The following is a 19,227-nucleotide window of genomic DNA, read 5'->3' as shown; positions in this document are numbered from 1 at the left end:
CCCAAGTCCGGAGCATTTTGATACCTGGTGGGACCTGGCAGCAGGGTGACTCTGTGTGTCTGTGTGCTGCCTGCAGCTCAGAGCGTTGGGCTGAATTGCACAGGTTTGGGTTGAAGCACTTGCTGTGCTGTTTCCTTTCTGGAGGGAGGGAGGTGCAGCTTCCTGTTCACACGGGGCTTCTGTAAAAAAACAGATTGAAAAGCAAAAAAAGAAGTAAAAAATCAAAGCGCGTGACTCCACGACTCCCTTATGCTCCCATTGCTTTCTACAGATAATATTAAGAGGAGGAAAAAATGGTGCTCTACATTCTGGGCTCTCTGAGCTCAGCAGAAGCTGAGCTGGCTTCAGCTGTTAATTCATTTTTCAGAATTTAACCCAAATTTCCTGATCTGGCTGTAAAATCAGGCTCCATCTCCTTTCTCGAGGGTGAATTCCTCCTGGATTGAGGCCCTGATGGCAGCTGTGTGCAGCTCAGTGCACCCTGGGTGGGCCAATGGGGATGTGACAGCACAGAACTGATGGCTGCATCCTCTTTCACCCCAGCTCCCCACGCTGCTCGTTCTGCTTCTCCTTGGGGCAACTTCCCCCTCTTACAGGGCCCCATACAGGAGGAGATGGAGGTTGCAGCCCCTCATCATCCTCTTCTGCCCCAACACCCACAGCGTTTCCCCAAGCACCAGCTCCATTTTGCAGGCACCACTGTTGCAAACCAGGTGCAAAAACCCTAAACCACCTTTGAGTCATAGAACCACAGCATGGTTGGGTTGGAAGGGACCTTACAGCCCACCCAGCCTCACCTCCTGCCGTGGGCTGATTCCCCCCACCAGCTCAGCATGCTCGGGGCTCCATCCGCAGCCTTGGGGCACCTCCAGGGAAATGACCCTCTTGTCACCTGGGGATGCAGTCAGACATTGAAGGATGCTATTCTGCAGCTGTGGGTTGCTTTGCTCTGCTGCCCAGCATTTCCCTGTGCTGGGCTTTGCTGCTGCGCCGAGTTCAGCCACTTCCCCAAATTCAGCCAACTGCAGCCCTGGGCTCCTGGTGCGGGTTGGGGCCACAGCACTGCGTCCCCACGCAAAGTGGAGCAAAAATTAAGGCAAAAGCAGTGCCTTGGCAAGAGGGGGAAGCAAGGCAAGAGCTTGGCGGGGCAGGAAAGGACTTTTATGGGGTTGCTTGCAGAGGAGGGAGGAGGAAGTAGGTTGGCAAAGCAGCCGTCAGCGGGCCCTCGCGCTGCGTTGGGGGATCAGACCCCTGGCAAAGGGGAGCCACGGGGCCATCCGAGCTCCTCTTCAGCACTTCTCCTAAGCTGCCCCCCCCCGGAGACCCAACGCCAAACCCTTTCTGATCCACAATGTCCCTCAAGCTGCCACGGAACTGGGATTTCCACCTGAAAATGGATGCTGCCAAAATAGGTACCGTGAGTGCTTCTTTCTGCCATTCTTCAGCCTTTTTGAGGTCTGCGGGGTGCTTGCGTTCAAGCCCTGCAGCCATTGCAGCTGCAGCCCAAACCAAAACCCCTTCTGGGTGTCGGCATGCGGACGTGGCCCTGGTGGCTGTGTTGGAGACAGCACATGGTTTGCAAATGATCGGCGAGAAATGCTTTGCAAGAATCTCTTTGCAAGAATTGCTTTGCAAAGCTGCACTGCTGTGCAGTGGGAACACAACTGGGGTGGCCCTATGGGGTTGGGGACAGAGGGACTGGCAGCATGGAGCTGCTGCCCACTGGAAATACAGGTTTTGAGCCATTTGCTCCTTTTGCTCAAAGCCCATTTGCTCGTTTTGCTGAGCAGGTCTTGCAGGAGGTGGAGCGGTGCAGGTGGAGGAAGCATCCTCGCTCTTTCTCAGGTTTCTTCTCCCACCTGACGTCACCAATTTCCTCTCACCAGAGGTGAAAAGCCCCGTGTGGCTTTGCTGAATACTTTCCTGACTGCTCCCAGGCTTTGCACAGCTCCCATCCACTGTGAGATCCATTGCAGCACGAAAACCACTTTGAAATATTCTGAGGATTTTTCCTCAGGAGGAAGAGCCCCCCATGTTGGGCTGTATGGCCAAAATATCACAGCATTTGGGTCAAACAGCCAAGGAGAAGAGTTTAGAGGTGAAGAAGGAATTCATGAGTGTGTGCAGGCAGCAAAGCAAAGGTTCTTAATGGTGCCAAAACATGGCCAAGGTGCGCTTTGGTAGTTTCATTAGCCAAGCAGTCTCTGCAGTTCTGAGTTCCTCCCAGATTGCACATCAGCTTGCAAGCTCATCTTGGCTCTGTTTTCTTGCAAAGGCTGTTGGGACTTTTATCTGAAGCCTCTTTGGCTGAGGCTGCCAAGCATTGCTCTGCACATGGCCCTGGTCACCTAAAGGTGCACTGCAACACGAGGTGTGTGTGCAGGACCTTGAGAGCTCAGCTCCTTGCAGTGACTCTCATCGCACTTTGGGGTGCCTGCTCCTCTGTCTGCAGGGATGTGACTCACGGGTGGAAAATCATCTCAAATGAGTCACCATTGCCTTTGCTGGATCCTCCTGGCTCTGTGCACTTCCCTCTGCATGTCACCAGTGGTGACCACAGCTTTGAGAGCCCTGGGACGGAGTGCTGAGTGCTGAGTGCTGTGTGCTTCCCCATGCTGAGATGAACACACACAGTTTATTTCCATGAAAGAGAAAGCTTCGTTTGCAATTCTCATTGTAAAACCTACTGTAGAATGTTTGCTTCTGCTGGGTTTCATTGCACGTCCCCAACATTCCCTCCAATGGGAATGCTTGCACGAGATGAGGATTTGGAGCAGGGACCAATGGTGATGCGGTACCGCAGTGGCACCTGCTGCAATGCCCCCTGCAAATGGCACTTTGGCAGAGCTCCTCTCTGCAGTGCCCAGGGCTGGAGGAGGAGAGAGGCTGTTCTGGGGGAAACATTCAGCTTCGGAGGCGGTTACTGCAGGAAATGCTTTGGGGAGCGCAGTGTTTGCTCTCAGCAAACTCTTTCCTACCAGGGATGAAGGGCTGCAAACGCTGAGCCACCTTGGGAATAACTTTACCTCAACCCCACGTGAGATCTTCAGTGCTGACCACAGGAGATAGAAATATGGAAAAGTGGTCAGTGAGGGACCCACAGCCCCGGTATCTCTGGTTTTGTTTAAACAGAGGACTTTCTACTGGGCAAAAAATAGCAACACTGCTTGCAAAGCCAAGCTCTCCGCAGCAGCTCCCATTGCACACCTCTGTGTGAACCCTGCGGTGGGTACAAACAAGCCTGCAAAGCTCTCTTTTGTACTTAAGTCAGCCCAGAGCACAGGCAGAGCGAAAATACACCTGCATGCATCATGCTCACGTATGTGAGGGATCATGGCAGGGCCACACATGATAGCATGACTGGTGTTTAGGAAGAGCTGATGAGAAAGCAAAGGGAACACAGTGTACTGCACTGTTCTGTCTGCATCAGGGAAGAAGGATGAAAATAGGAACAAATTGTATCTCCAGCAAGGTCTGGGCAATTTTAGCTCAGCAATTTAAGCAGTGTAGCAGCAGCAGCAAGGTCACTGCCTTGACGCAGAGCAGAGCACTGATGCTGTGGTGATGAGCCGAGAGATTGAAATCATCAAAAAAAGGGTAATCAAAAGTTCCCTACTTCATAAAAGAGATGATTTTTCCTTGCAAGCTGCATGTCAATGCAGTACCTGAGCTGGGGAAGATTAATAGAGCTGGCGGATGGAGACAGCTCAGTTGGGATAACAGCATCACCCTGAACACCACTGCACCCCAAATTCCTATCAGCTCAGCTGTGAGCATGGACCCAAAACTCATTGCCCAGGTGAGGGTGGCAAATCCCTTTCAAAGGTCCCTGCTCACAGTGTCCCACGTCAGCACCCAATGAGATATGAGCGGCACCTTCACCAAGCATTGGATGCTGATGTTTAGATTCACCATGCTTCTTTGGAAATGGGTTTGCAATACTGTGGTGAGCTTGGAGTGCCCCATCCATGCTGAGCTCTGGAGGATGACTGCAGAACTCAGTGGAGCTTCTTGCTCCAGGGGATTTTGGAAGGGGAAGTAGGGCACAATCCTGATCTGCATCATCCCTGATGGATTTGCTAACCACACAGTGATAAATGCAAAATATTTTGCAGCTTCATGCTCCTCACAGGTGCCTATGTAGGTGCAATCCCAAATACCACCAGGCTGCAACGGCTAAGTGTTAATTTTCCATTTTTTAAAGCTTATCTTTTGCACAAGGCCAAGGAATCCCCCAGCACTGGCAGCTCTTGCTTTTGCAGCTCTGCTGACCAACTCAAGGGGAAAAGCATACACTTGGGTTCAGAGCACTGGCTCAGCCACAGCTTCCCTTTATCACCATCACCATTAGCTTTAGCAGGGGAGATGTCAGAAGTCACCATGTGCAGAGCAGAGAAATTGAATTCCCCTGCAGTCACACACTTGGTTCTATCCTAAATGCTCCCCCCACATGGCTGGGTGGGCACTGGGGTCCTACAGTGCAGAGTAAAACCCTGCCAGAAATGATTCTTCCTGAGGCATTTGCTAGCAAAAATAAGAAGCTTTTATAGAGGGGCCATGTGCTGATCCATGGCACAAGATGTATGGGAAACATCCATGCAATAGGAGATGGGGGCACTGCAGTAGGAGATGGGACAGCAGCAAATCCCCCCTTCCAGCCTTGGAAATTTCCAGTCTCACTGCAGGAGATCATCCCCTTTAGCAACATCATACAAAAGGCAAAACTTCATTTTCCAGGCAGTTTTGTTGCTGGTTTGCATTTTTTTGGGCCAGGCTGGATCACTCTGATCTCACAGCTGCAGCCTGTTTGGGGTGGGGATAAGAAAACACACACTGCCATTAGGGAGAAAGAAAAAAAAAGAGAGAAAAAAAGAAAAAGCTTATGATTTTCTTCTCGCTTGCAAGACAATGACTCCCACGCAGGAAAAAGGAAGCACGGGCTGATAGATACTGCAGCCACTTCCTTTACAATTAGCCAGCCAGTTTGCTGGGTGCAAGCAGAGGGGCTGAGAGCTCCCGCTGCTTGAATTGGGCTGGTGCCTCCATCGCCTCCATCCCCTCCATCCCCTCATCCCCCAATCCTGTCCCCATCCCCACAGCCCGCTCCAGGAGTGTGATGAGCAGTGAGGCCGTGACCCCCCAGCCTGGCCCCCCCAGCGCCATGGAGCGGCCACTGAAGCTGGGTTGGCTGAAGAAGCAGCGCTCCATCGTCAAGAACTGGCAGCAGCGCTACTTCGTGCTGCGGGGCCAACAGCTCTACTACTACAAGGATGAGGATGACACCAAGCCGCAGGTAGGCTGGGGACTTGCTTTGCTCTTTGGGGATGGGGCTGGAGTTTGGTTTTAAAGAGGGTCTGTTGCCTTGGGGTGGGAACAATGATGGGATATCCTCATAAGGATCTTTGCCCATGTGCTGAAATTTGTATGGTGCCCACAGGCATCGCCTGTCCTCCAGGACAACAGACGTAGGCCAGGGAGACGTGGCAGCGCTGTGTTTGGGATGAGCACATAGGGCACGTGAGATTGAACCCATCTCATGGGGTGCTTGTAGGAGAAAGCAAGCAATCTTTTGGTCTTGAGACAGCCCTGACAGACCTCGTGGCTGGGGTGGGAGATGGAGTGAGGGGCTCCTCTGAGGAGAGAGATGAGGAAAGGAAATCTTTCTCCAGCCCTTCAGTTCACATCCTATCCTGGCAGGGGGTTCGGCCACGTGGATGGGGTTTGTTCCCTGGCCCTCTTCCACCCTGCACAGCTGCAGGAAACCTGTCCACTGCCTGCTCCTTTCAGAGCTAGAAAGTTGCTGTGTTTGGATGGTTTTTGGATCTCCAAGAGATCACATGCACATAACCCTGTGCACAATGCCTGCAATCCCTACTGCGGCACGATTTAGGTGTCTGTACCCAATGTCCCCAGCCTTGCCAGCCACACCAGTGTTTGGGTCTCTTTTGGGGCTGTGATGAACCCTCTGTGGCACCCACCCAAACCATTGCTCAGGGGATGTGTTGGAATACAATTGCTGGGAGGAAATCAGCTTTTTTTCCCGATGTTTGTGGATAATTTCAACCGTGTTCTCCACACTGTGCGAATTTTCACCACCATCTTTTGCTTGTGCTGGGGGAAAGAGCCTCCTTTTTGCCAGAAAAGATGTTCAGTGTGCAAACTGGCGCCAGCAGCAAAAACGATTCCAAGCTAACACAATTCCAAAGGGGAAAATGATCAGCAGAGCCTGGGGTGAAACAAGGGGCAGAGGTGATGGGACAGATACCCTGTTTATGGCTTTTTCCCCTCTCAGAGGTGTTTGGGAGGAGCTGTTTCCCCAGCTCTAAATAGAAATGTAGAAACTGAAAGTGCTGTATCAAAGCTGATTGCTGCTTTCAGCAGCCCTCCCCATCAGCACACCTCGCTTCAAACTGTTCCCTCCAACATTCAGCTTAATGCCATCACGTCTGGGGCTCTTGGAGAGCTGATGATCCTCGCTGCCCATAGGAACCCAACAGCTTTCAGAAGCCTGAAATTAGGGAGAAACATCACTATTTCTGTCCCTGTAGGCTGCTAATGCTGACTCATACACCCACTTCATCCCACGCGCCTTGTCTGCTCCCCACCCATCCCCTCCCACAGTGACCAAGCTGTTGGCTCTGTTCATTTGTGAAAGGAAGAACCAAAGGAAACAGCTGCTTTCTGCTTTGCTTTTCTTTTTTTTCCTTTCTTTTTCTCAATTTTCTTCTTTTTTCTCTGCCCCTCTCCTGTAAACTTTTTCTGTTTTGTTTTTAAGTGGCACTGAGTTTCATGAAGAAATTTCCTGTTCCAGTGCAGCAAAAAGAGGCTCTCTATGCACTGTCACGTCCCTTCTCCTTTGCACTTTCTTCCTCTATCCCCAACAGGGGTTAAAAAAACATGAGAAAGGAGGAAAACATGAGAGGGGAGGAAAAAACAAAAGAGGAAATCAAACAGTGTTCTCATTCTGAAAATAACTTCAACAGAAAAACTGGCATTTAAGGAGTTATTGCTTGAAGTCATTTTTAGGAGATACACACATATGTATTTATATATATATATATGCATCCTTTATGAAGTTATTTTGAGGATATATATATGTATATATAAAGGAGTTGCCATCCCAGGAGATGTTCAGGAAAAGAGTAGATGTGGCACTTGGGGACGTGGTTTAGTGGGCATGGTGGGGGTTTGTTGGGGTTGGACTGGATGATCTTGTGTTTTCTTCCAACCTTAATGATTATATATATAGATATATATACACACATTTATTTTTAATGAGAAAAACTGCAATGAAAAACTCAGTTTCTGCAATCTGTCTCAAACAAGGGAGTCTGATGCCCAGGACTGACACTACCTCGTGTCACCTCTCAGAGGTGGGACGTGGGGATTGGCAGCTCCTGCTCTGCTTGGTCCTAGGGCTGCCTGTCTCTCCAGGGAAGCACCATCAAGGAGGTGGCTGGCAACCCAGAGGAAGGAGGGAAATTTATCTTTGAAATTATCCCAGGTGAGAATGCTTCCTTCTGTTTCATTGCATGCTTTTGGGATGGACTGATGGCCCCAAACCATTTGGGCAGGTCATTGTGCCTGCCCTTTTCCTCCCATTTCTTTTCAACACCTCCCCCAGCACTGCATAAAAAAACAATGTCTTCCTTTCAACATCCATGTGCTGGAACATCCCATGTTGTCACATTAAGCACTTTCTGTTCCCTTCTTAAAGCTTCGGCGAGGCTGAAACATTAGAGAGCTGCTTCCTTTCTTAGCCAAGCAGATGTTATTAGGGAAACCGGGAGCCAAAAATATTCAGCAAAGACAAGAAGAATTTGCCATTCCTACTCCAACCTTCACTATACATGGTCTATAAATGCTTTCTGCAGGGCTCTCTGGAGACCAGAGCCGGGCTGGGCAGGATACCTGTGTGCTCATGGCCAGCTCCCAGTCCGACATGGAGGAATGGGTTAAATCCATCCGACGGGTGCTGGGTTCAACCTCAGGAGGTAACAGGCAGTGGGATCAGCCCTTGGAGGGGTGGTTTCATAGCATCTCACACTCCATGCTGAGCAAGGGTTTCAAAGCTGGGCTCCTAATTCCAAGAAAATGGGACATGCAATGCTTTAGAGACCTTCCTTGAGGCTGGACCTCATGGTGTTGGTCTGCTGCAGAGTTAAGCAAATGGCCATCAGATTTCCCTGCTGCTTTCAACCTCTTTTGGGAGCCTCTTCATTGCTCTGTTGACTCCAGAAATTGTCATTCTTGAGAACAACTCCAATTCCTTCCTACTGAAGGATCCTATTCCTAGCTCCCCTTCCCACTCAATCCATTCTATGGTTCAGTGAATTCAATGAATCATTGATAAGGCACTGAAAAAAAGTCTCACCTTCTCCCTGCCACTTTTCCTTCTTTGCTTTTCCCTTTGCCTTTCTCTGCCTGGTCCTCCTTCCTCCATTCTCTCTGCAGACTCTGCCTTGGGCACACCATCACCTGCCCCATGTGATAGATCCCCACTCGTGGTTAGGAAGGGATCAGACAAAACCCATCAGAAGAACACACCTTGAAATTGCCACCGTGGGCAATGCCCACAAAAGAAGCAGCAAAGCTCACTCCAGCCACTCTTCAGTGCACTGAGAGGGAAAGGGGAGGTTCAGGTTGGGTGTCAGGAACAATTTCTTCTCTAAAAGAGTGGCAGGGCACTGGCACAGGCTGCCCAGGGAGGTGGTCAGGAGCTGTGGAGATGTGGCATGTGGGGACATGGTCAACAATGGGGATGGGCTGGGGTTGGACTTGGAGACCCTGGTGGTCTTTGCAACCTTAATAATTCCATAATTATACAGTTTAATCATTTTGGGAATATAATTGTTTGGAGGATGTCCCATTTTGCTATTATTTCTCTGGGAGCAGTTCCCTTCGCACCTCAGCTTGCACAGCTTTTGGGAGCTCTCACTTTTAGGAAGAAGTGCTGCTGTCCCTTTTGCACATAGCGCTGAGCACCTCAAGCAAAGCTGTTGGGCTCCTCTAACCCCAGTGTCTTCTTCCTAGCGGTGTTTGGCCAACGCTTGGCAGAGACCATGGCCTACGAGCAGAAGTTTGGGCAGCACCAGGTGCCCATCCTGGTGCAGAAATGTGCCGAGTTCATCCGGGAGCACGGGGTGAATGAAGAGGGCATCTTCCGCCTCCCCGGCCAGGACAACCTGGTGAAGCAGCTCAGGGATGCCTTTGATGCTGGGGAAAGGCCATCATTTGACAGGTAATGTTGATTCCCTATTTTCTGCTCGGCTTGCACACCAAAATCTGGGGAAAAGTGGCCTCTCCCCCCTGCAGGAACTCAGCAGTGCACTGATGGAGACTTGGGGCCAGCAGAAGGGTTCAGCACACAGAGAGGGGCTCAGCAGAAACCCTTCGAAAGGGTTATTATGAGAGATGCATCTGTGGGAGGAGTTTGGGGGCACCAGAGATCCACACAATGAGTGTTGTTCCAGACAGCAAAGAAGGCAAAGGGAAGAGCTTACAAAGCACATCAGCTAAGGACAGAGGTTTGGGGAAAGAAGAGCAAGAAGAGAAGTGCAAATATGTTCAGAGAATACCCTAAACCTCACAGAAGTAATTTCTTACCCTGACAGCCCATTGGCTGCTTTTCCCACAGAGAAATAAGAGAGGGATTTTGGCTGCTCAACAGCTGCCTCCTCCCAATTCCCTTCCTCTGCTGGGCTGAGAAGGAAAAGCAAATCCCCTAAAGCCAAGAGAGCCCCCTGGTGTGCCTATAACCCCCAGGGAGTCTCTGGGGAGAGGTGTTTGCTGCTTTCGAAGCATAACAATCCCAGCCCTTTATTTTGCAGCTGAATATTTCTTGCCTTCTATGTCCCCAACACACTGTGTCCTGTTACAACCTGTAGGGGGGTCATAGGAAGGTGAAGCTTTTATTTTTTTGCATAATGGTGTTTTGCAGCAAGGGAAGTTGGCACTGCTCCTCGTACCCTGCCGCGTTAACCCTACAGGGCTCAGATGAGCATCACTGCAGCACCTCCTGTGCACTTCACATAAAATATATCTTCAGCAAGGCCAGTAAAGGGGTTTCCAGAAAGGTGAATACTGCAAGGTGCTGGGTTTGCAGCCAGTTTGGGTTTGCACTGGCACACACAAAGCACAGCATGACTGCGGGGGGAACCTTGGAAAACTGTTGGTAAAGCCCGGGCATCCAGGATATCTATTGGTAGGCCCTACAAAAATATGGCTCTGAAAAAATTCCTCTGTGATTCTGTGGGTTCGTTTAAAAACCTCAACCAATCCTAAAAATAAATGACCTGGGAGGTTTTTGCTAGAGGTTTATAAGAGTTTAAGCAACTTCAAGGTAGGTCAAATGAGAGACTTACTGTCTTGACAGTATCCTTTTGACATAATGTAAACTACATGGTATGCAAAGCTGCAAACATCTGGCCCAGCAGAACATCTTCAGTAATTGCTGTTAATCTTCCAAACCCCAGGCAATGCAGAGTGGGGAGCTCCTGCCAAACGTGTGAATACCTGCAGACTGGGTCTGCATGCAAAATTCAACACAGGCTGAGGACGTGCAGCAGGGAGAATCTTCACCAAGCAGATTATTCGGCCAAGTGGGGCCATTCCCTGACTTGGGGTGCCCTGTGAGCTGCTACTGGCTTTTTGTTGCTCCCTGTTTATAGTTCTGCAGCTCATGCATCTATACACAAAGCATGGAGCAGGGCAGGGATTGCTCGCCGGCTGGGTTTGGGTCTCACCTGTGGCTTTGCAGGGACACGGATGTGCACACTGTGGCCTCTCTGTTCAAGCTGTACCTACGGGAGCTTCCTGAGCCAGTTGTGCCGTGGATACAGTATGAAGATTTCCTGCTCTGTGGCCAGATGCTGGACGTGGATCAGAAAAAGGTACAGAAGTGCATTCGTTTCTCTCCTTCTGGACTTAAAATCAAAGCTTAGGTTTCCATAGCAGATCTAAGGCATGACAGCAGCTTCTGCAGCTGCTGTCCTGCGGTGGAAGGCTCCAGGTAGCAGCAAGGATGGGAGCAGGGTTGTGGGTGGGAGTCAGATGAGTGAGATGCAATGAGAGCTGCCCTGTCCTAATGCTGTGTTTGGGTGGAAAAGCAAGAAGGTACTCGTGGGCACTGCTCCTATGCGCATGAAAATGAGACAGAGAGCATCTCCAGTCTGTGCTGGGTCTCCCTAAGAAATGGCATGGCCACAGTTGCAAGCAAATGCCAGGAGGTGACACCAGACAGGGATGGCTGGAGCAACACAGAGCCTCTCTTCAACCCATGTACACCCGTGCATCTTCACAAAGCTGTTCCTTAACTTGCATTTAGGGGCATCAGGACCTCCTGAAGCAGCTGTCTCTTCTTCCCAGAGACAACTACAACCTTCTCAGCTACATCTGCAGGTCAGTCCTTTGCATCAGATACAAACAGCTCCAGTTAGATGGTGAGGAGGAATATCACCCTAAAGACTGAGGCTGACTCCCCATCAGCCACTAGATCCTGACTTTTGAGAGTTTCCACCATTGGGCTGAACATCTCAAAGATATCTGAGTGTGAATGCATACAAACTCACTTATGAACTCCTGAGAATATAAACCAGCATAGCTTTTTTTTAACACAAAGCTTTGCATAATGAAGCAGCTAGCTTTCACTCTGAGTGATGTGTGATTTTTCTCTGGTTGTTAAATATTGGATGGATTTTCCCCCTTTTTTCTGTTTTTTGGGGTGTGTGTTGGCCATCACATGATGGTTTTCTTACTGCCACCAACAAGACCCAGCTCCAGCATACATTTGTAAGGCACTTACATTCTTCTATGCTTGGGAATTAGAGGATGAGAACAGAGTGATTGGATATCTAAGGTATCTAAGGCTTTTGTACAGTCTTCTTTCTCTGATTGGAAATGCTTGCCCTTGGGTCCTGATAGGTTTCTATATGAAGTACAGCTGAACTCCCGCGTCAACAAGATGAGTGTGGATAACCTGGCAACAGTGATTGGAGTGAACCTCATCAGACCCAAGATAGAGGATCCTGCAACTATTATGAGAGGTGAAAGTGACTCCTGGAATAACTGATGTCTATTTGGTATACTGAAGTACAAATTTGCACCCACAAACTTGAAAATTAAAAACCTGAAATTAAATATTTTCTAACCTAAGGAATTGTGTATTCCCTCCAAGGATTTCATGCAATTCAGGAATTTGGTGAATTTTGCTTAGAGAGGTGTGAAATACTTAGAAAAACAAGTGAAACTCAGAGAGTCTCTGATTTCTTCCAGGCACGCTGCCAATCCAGAAAGTGATGACTGTGATGATCAGCAACCATGCAGACCTCTTTCCCCCATCCAAGGACGTGCCACCCTCCCCAACAACCCAACAGAATGACAAGAAAGCCCCCATCCTGCGCAGCTCCGTGGGCTGGGACTCTGCAGAGGACTCCACATTGCCCAGGGCAGAGAGCTCAGTCCAAAGGCAAATGGCAAGGGTAGGTCCTTGGGGAATAAAACAGGAGCCCAATAAATGGCTGGTTAATGACTGTGGGATCAAATAGGTCAGCAAGCCATATGAGGCCTTGCTATTTATAGGATAAAGAACCGTAACTGTCATCCCTGGAAACAGATCTGGAAAACAAGCTCTTTCCTCTGGAAAACTTACTGTTCTTGGAAAAATGGTTCTTTTACCTAAAGTTTTTTTAGTTAAAAGGCAGAAGAGATGAAGCTTTTTCCGTTTGTGTTGGTGATGTGAAAACATTGAGGGGTAAAGTCTTTTGTCAGAAGGAAATAACCTCAGCAGAAAACTCTTCTTAATGGAAAACGCAATGTAATCCAAAATGGAGTCACGGAGTGCCTTGGGTTGGGAGAGACCTCAAAGCCCACGCAGTTTCAACCCCTGCCAGTTTCAACTGGTTGCCCCCAAGCAGATCAGGTTGCCCATCCACAACTTCTCTGGGAGCAGTGCCAGGGCCTTACCAGCTGATAAATACCAATTCTTATGGACAAGCTGTGGCCATTCCTGCTGTGTGAGTCAACGTGCCCTTTGTCAATATTGAGGTCTCTGCAGTCACTGCCCACAAACAAAATGAGAGATCCTAATGCTTTCACTCTGTTTTGCAGAAAGACAACCCAAGTGCCAGCTGTGCTCCTGGGCTGGCTGTGAGCTCACGTGCACCCAGCGAAGATACTGGCGTGCAACCATCCAAAGATACACTGGGAATGTGGAAAATGCAAGCAAGGAAAAGGACTCAGACTTTACCTAACAGAAAATCCTTCCTGACTGCTGCATCTCCAGGGGAGAAAGGCAGCAATGACAGGAACGACGTATTTAACAGTGACTTTTGGAAAGGCTCCACACAGAGCAACCCACGTTCTGTGCTCACTGAAGGACATAAGAGAACGTTATCTCATGATCTTTTCAAGCTGCTTGACCTTCACCGGGCTTCAACTTATGACGTGCCCACCTCCCATGTGGAAAGCAGCAGCTCCAGCCCCAGTCCTGCCAGCAGCTGCTCTGATAAGGAATTCCAGCCCTGCCTCAGCCCCTGCCATCAGCCCCAGGAGCCAACCAGCCCTGCCAGCAGCCCTTCCGAGGTGTTCCAGTCTGCTCCAGAGAGCAAGGAGTCCCTGCAAAACATGGTCCTGAAGCTGCAGAGAGAAATGGATGCGCAAAAAGAGACTTACGAGGAGCAGATTAAAAGGTAACGTGCTGCCATGCGCTGCTCCAAGGGTTGGTAACATCTTTATTGCAGCAGCAGAACTGCATAGGGTTATTTACTAGCAATACCCTACAGCATATAACTGCAATGACTAAGGAAAAAATACAGCATTATAGTACATTATCTCAAATTCAATTCTGTGTGCTGTGCTCTCATGACTTAGTAGTGTGTTACTGCATTGTTGACATTCTGTAGTTCTTATTACATCATTGTATGCTACTATAATATTTTTGCAATAATTACATAGTCGTATCATTATTATACTATTATAGAATCATAGAACTGTTTGAGTTGGAAGGGACCCTAAAAGGTCATCTCCTCCAAACCCCTGCAATGAACAGCGACACCCACAGCTCGATCAGTTGCTCAGAGCATGTCTAGCCTGACTTTGGGTGTCTCCATGGATCAGCGTGCACCACATCTCTGGCAACCTCTGCTAGTGCCTCATTGCCCTTATTGCACTATCCAGAATTCAAATGCAGTATTATTACTGCATCCAATGGTTGTAGCCATCACTGTAACTACAGCTTCACATACTGTTATCATATCATTATATACCACAGATGTTGATTTCTTGCACTGTGATGCACGCAGTGATGATCAGGGGATCAGGACAGCACCTCCTCTAGCTTGCTTTACTGCTCAACAGCAGAGAGGTCAGAGTTCTGCAGAGTCAAACTCTCACTTCTCATCTCTCTTCTGCTCCAAACCTTTGTGTTCTGTTTCTGTCTGCAGCCTCGAGAAGGAAAACTATGACGTTTGGGCCAAAGTGGTGAGGCTGAACCAGGACATTGAAAGGGAGAAGAAGAAGTCTGAGGAGCTGGAGCTGAAGCTGAAGAACATGGAGGGCTTGCAGGAGGACTTGGAGAAGAAAAACAAGATGCTTGAGGAGGAGATAAAAACCATTGCTAAATCCAGGAGCAAAAGTGATGCCAAAACCAACTAGGAGATGACGTCCAGCTGTGCACAAACATAAAATGCAGCTGCACGAATCCAAAGGAATTGCCAAGCAGGACCTGAGTCAGGGACTTGTGTGTCCAGTGCCCTGCGACTGGCTGTGGGCTTGTGTGGAGGAAGGAGCCTGGAATTTAGAGGCTGGTTTATGCTCTGAAACAGGAAATTTCCAAAATACTGTTTAGCTTTTTCTTGTGTGTTTTTTCAAGTCCTCTTTCAGCTGCTCAAGTTACCTGTAGAACAGGCCGATACCTCATGCTGCTCAATCAGAACATCTTGCACACAAAAAAACCCAAAGCAATGAGAGTCCTTCCTGCCAGCCAGCTGGCTCTGTATTGGAGACACCAGCAGTGCTTCTGAGTGGAACAGAACATCCCTAAATCCTGGAGCTGAGAAGATGGAAAACCCCCAACGTCTTGGGTGGCACAGCCCATCTCACAGCATGCCTGGAAGCTGGGCTGCAAATGCTGTCAGCAACACAACCGAGACATTTGCATCAACATATGCACTTGGTTATTGCTCTTATAGAGCAAGAGAAGCCCAGACAGCTTGTTGTGTCCATCAAGAAACCTCGTGCCCCATCCCTTGTTGTGCTGTGCAAGACTCATTGATAACAAGGCTCCAGCTGTGAAATCACAAAAAACACAACTTCTTCAGTTAAATTGCTCTTCACGCATTTAAACTTGCTGATTCTTACAGCCATATGTATATAAACCCAGTATGGTCGCTGCTGAGGCTTTGGAGTTTCACACACCCGTACATGGAGCTCTCTATCTTTCATTATTTCATCAGGATTCTCTTGGCCCCTCGGTGGAAACCTGGGTTTGCAACCCAGTGATGATGCTGGGTCTCTGCCCATCACTTGCTGCCATTGGCATGAGGACTAATCAACATGGCTAATTGTAAACGTGTTGCTTTGGCTGCTTGCTTTTGCACTGCCTGCCACTGAGTCTCCACGTTGCTGCTGAAGCTTTTGTTGTAGGAAAAATAGAACAAGACCCTGAAACCTCATTGATATTCAGAAGGGTGACCCACAACACACAGCCTTGGCCCAGCCAGGGTACAGAAAGGGGATCAGCAGGAGTTATCAACAAAGACTTGTAGGACTAAATGCATTTTTTTGTGCCAACCACAATGGAATTAATGCAAATGGATTGCTGTTTCTGAGGACTTGAAGTGAAAGTTCAGCTCCAGACAGGCTGCAGAACTGCTTGGCAGAGATCTGCAAAGAAAAGAGGACTGAAGAGAGAAAGAGATGAAAAAGAGACTGTGAAAAGAGAAAGATGGGAGTGGGCAAGTGTTTGTAGAGAATAAAAGCCATTATTGGGTACATAGCACTTGCTGTGGGGGAGTTCTGTAGCCCTGAAGCTGACAACTCCTCAGGCTCAAGCTCAGACATAGTGCACGTATTGAATCTGTCCTTGCTCAGCCATGGTTGGAAAATCCAGGTGAAGGAAATGTGTGTAAGAGTCGAGCTGCATTTAGGAGCCTGACCCATAAACAGAACTCCGACCTCAGAACTCAGACTGGTGGAGTGGGTTGATGGTTGGACCAGGTGATCTTAGATGTCTTTTCCAACATTCCTGGTTCTGTGATCTAGTCATGAGGCCTGGGAATCATTTGGGGAGATGTCTCTCCATCAGGTCCAGGAGAAACATTGTGAGCATTGGGCTGGAAATGCCACACGCTCTTTTCTGTGCAGATCAAAAGTGTGAAGAGGCAAATAATTCCTCCACGGCCCACAGCAAAGCATGATGACGTGGGAAGGCTTGGCTGCAGCTCAGAATGCTGCGATTAGGACAAGTGCACGTTAATTTAGTATAAACTGTGCATTCCCCCATTTCCGTTGCAGATAGGCAAAATAACCTCTATCAAACCACAGCTGTTTCTGAGGAGCAGAGTAACTTCTTTGAAGATATTCTGCCCATTAAAATGTGGAGTGTTTATAGTGGTCATATTTAAAAGATAGACTTTCCAATGGAGGTCAGGTGGCCTGGAAATTCCTAAGTGCATGGGGGGAGAGAGCAGCTTCTGAGAGCAGCATGGGCATCATGTGAGCTGATGGGTTCTGTGGGATAAAAAAAAGTGTTTTGGTTTGTTTTTTGGGGGGTTTTTTTTTGGAGAGAGAGATAGCAATGGGTTTAGAGAAGCGTGGGTCTGCCCATGACTGACATATAGAAACAGCCCCATGGGTACATCTCTCCACTCAAACCCTGAACGTTGGCCGTGCCCAAGTCCTGCTCTGGATGTAATGCACTTCCAGATCTTCTGCTGTAGACAGCAGGACAGGAGGTTCTCTAAAAACTGACTGATGTATGACCTATGCTTCAGAGCTGCTACTGTCACATAAAAATACATTATTTTTATTTACAAGAGAATAAATAATAATCCCTGTACGCAGATCAGTCTTGTCCTGGGCATCATAGAGTTAGAAAGTTGCATCACCAAAAAGGCTTTTTCAGGCCCTTAGCCATCACACTGCACAGCCACACGGGATAAAAGCATCCCCTGCAAGACAGTGGGAAAGCTTGTGAGATAGCCTAAAAAACACCCATGGGATTTTTCTTTCTCTGTAAGAAAGAAACTTCCAAATTAAAGCAACTAACCCCACAGATCTGAATGCACCTCAATCTATTAAATCTTATAATTATAAGGGTTGGAAAAGACCTCTAAGATCTCAAGTCCAACCCAACCCATCCCCACCATGCCCACTAACCATGTCCCCAAGTGTCACATCTTAAAGGCTGGATGTTGTGTTGAGGGACATGGTTTAGTAGGAGCTATTGGGAATAGGTGAACGGTTGGACTGGGTGATCTTTTAGGTCTTTTCCAACCTTGGTGATTCTATGATTCTATGATTCTATGATCTCCACCACCTCGCTGGGCAATAAGTGTCAATGCATCACCACTCTAAGATTTTTTTCCTATATCATGCATTATGGAGCGGAGATGTGACTTCTTATATGACATATTTTAGCCCTGCTCTCATTGTCTAGCATTCTTTACACTGTAGCAAAAATCTGTTTTGCTTTTCTTTGGGATTTATTGCATTCATTTAGTAATTCACTTTGTTGTATCCTGGCATTTAGTAGGCGTGAGAGGCAAGAAAGTAAAATTATCCTTCCCACACTCTTCCTGCTGGATCCCAAGCCAGTCACGCTTATGCTGACTTGTCCCCTCATATTTTATCAAAATCACATTTTTGGCATGATAGTAACTTTCCTTTTTTGGCTTGGCTACTGCAGAAAATAGCAAGTTGCAGTGGGAGGCGAGGTAGACGTGTGGGAAATGTGTCCAGCCATTCTTTAGGATGGCTTATGCAAAGGAAAGGAAAGCAGTGAGAACATGTTGTTCTCTTCAGGAATGAGAGACCACTGTATGTCCTTCCTGCACATACTTGATACCTCCAAAGCAAGTTGATTTTAAGAAGAAGGCAGCTCTTAATTTCAGCCAAATACACAGCCTGAGTGATGCGAAGTTGGGTGCAGTTTTCCTGACTGTTAGGCTCAACTTTCAGCACACAGCAAATCCACCAAGATGAAAACCCCAATAAGCAGAGAGCTCAGCAAGGGGGCAGCATCTTATTTACCCCCTGTGTGAGGAGGCTTCCAAAAAAGCCATTTTTCATCCATAGCCCTGCCCAAAAGGGTGCCTAGGTGCCATCAACACCTTCTGAAAATTTGCTTTATCGCATATAAAAACACAACATGATATTTCAGCCCTCTTCACACCACACACTGTTAACAGGAACTGGGAGCAGAGAAACGTTCCTTTAATGTCGTCAGCTGGCCGTGATGTTGTTTGCCACGTCCAGGGAGATATTTCCAAATGAGAGCATTTTAGAAGCAGCCAGAGAGGTGAGGACAGGCTTTGACCTCTTGTTAAAGAAGTTGAGATTGGTTTGGCATCTGCTTCCCAAGCATGTGAGACGACGATTTTTTGCTCTTTCCACAGAAGTGTTGCCTTGTTTCCTTCCTCAGCTTCCTCAGTGACAAGGACCAAGCACCCCAAGGACAGTTAGAATCATAGGAAAAGTCACAGAATGACTTGGGTTGGAAGGGACCTCGAAGATCCTCCAGTGCCAACCCCACTGCCATGGGCTGGGTTGCCAACCACCAAATCAGGTACCTGATCAGGTTGCCCCCTCCAGCCTGGCCTTGAGCACCTTCGGGGATGGGTATCCACATCCCTTGAGCTGTTCCCAACACAACAGCTTCAGACAATACCTGTGAGCAAAATGTCAACTGTCCGTGGAAACTGTGGTGCTTCCACACACATACATGGAGTGGGAGAATCCTTATTTCTCACTGACTTGTTGCTATCCACTGTGAACAAGTCTGAAATGTGGATAAATAGCATACAGGCTTACAAGCTCACTGTTGCCATGGGACTGGATCTTTCCCCTAGCTGGCAGTGGGAGGAAGTTGGCTTAGGGTCAAGGATGGCACAAGAAGTTACAAAAAAGCTCCAGGAGATTAAATTGCTGTCATCCACTCTGACCTGCTTCTGCTCACTCAAATATAAAGCTTTGCTAATTATGGCAAGTGGAATTGCTTTTAGGAATAAA

The 19,227-nt window shown here is 48.2% G+C and overlaps 1 protein-coding gene across 2 annotated transcripts; it reads left to right on the top strand.

The window, feature by feature from the left end:
- Positions 1-1,022: 1,022 nt before the first annotated feature.
- ARHGAP25 (Rho GTPase activating protein 25) lies at positions 1,023-15,994 on the top strand. 2 transcript variants are annotated; one of them, XM_052701986.1, is made up of 11 exons: positions 1,023-1,412; positions 5,100-5,293; positions 7,435-7,504; positions 7,875-7,994; positions 9,034-9,241; positions 10,760-10,892; positions 11,327-11,400; positions 11,923-12,044; positions 12,274-12,479; positions 13,108-13,688; positions 14,442-15,994. In XM_052701986.1, the coding sequence occupies exons 1-11, from the start codon at positions 1,352-1,354 to the stop codon at positions 14,650-14,652; spliced, it is 1,980 nt and encodes a 659-aa protein (XP_052557946.1). In that variant the 5' UTR covers positions 1,023-1,351; the 3' UTR covers positions 14,653-15,994. The 2 variants fall into 2 exon arrangements, with proteins under 2 accessions (XP_052557946.1, XP_052557945.1); XM_052701985.1 differs by having other exon boundaries at positions 7,417-7,504.
- Positions 15,995-19,227: the final 3,233 nt, after the last annotated feature.

Source organism: Tympanuchus pallidicinctus, unplaced genomic scaffold (assembly GCF_026119805.1).
Source record: "Tympanuchus pallidicinctus isolate F22 unplaced genomic scaffold, pur_lepc_1.0 scaffold42, whole genome shotgun sequence".
Classification (NCBI taxonomy): domain Eukaryota; kingdom Metazoa; phylum Chordata; class Aves; order Galliformes; family Phasianidae; genus Tympanuchus; species Tympanuchus pallidicinctus.
This window is presented reverse-complemented; position numbering and strand designations above follow the sequence as displayed.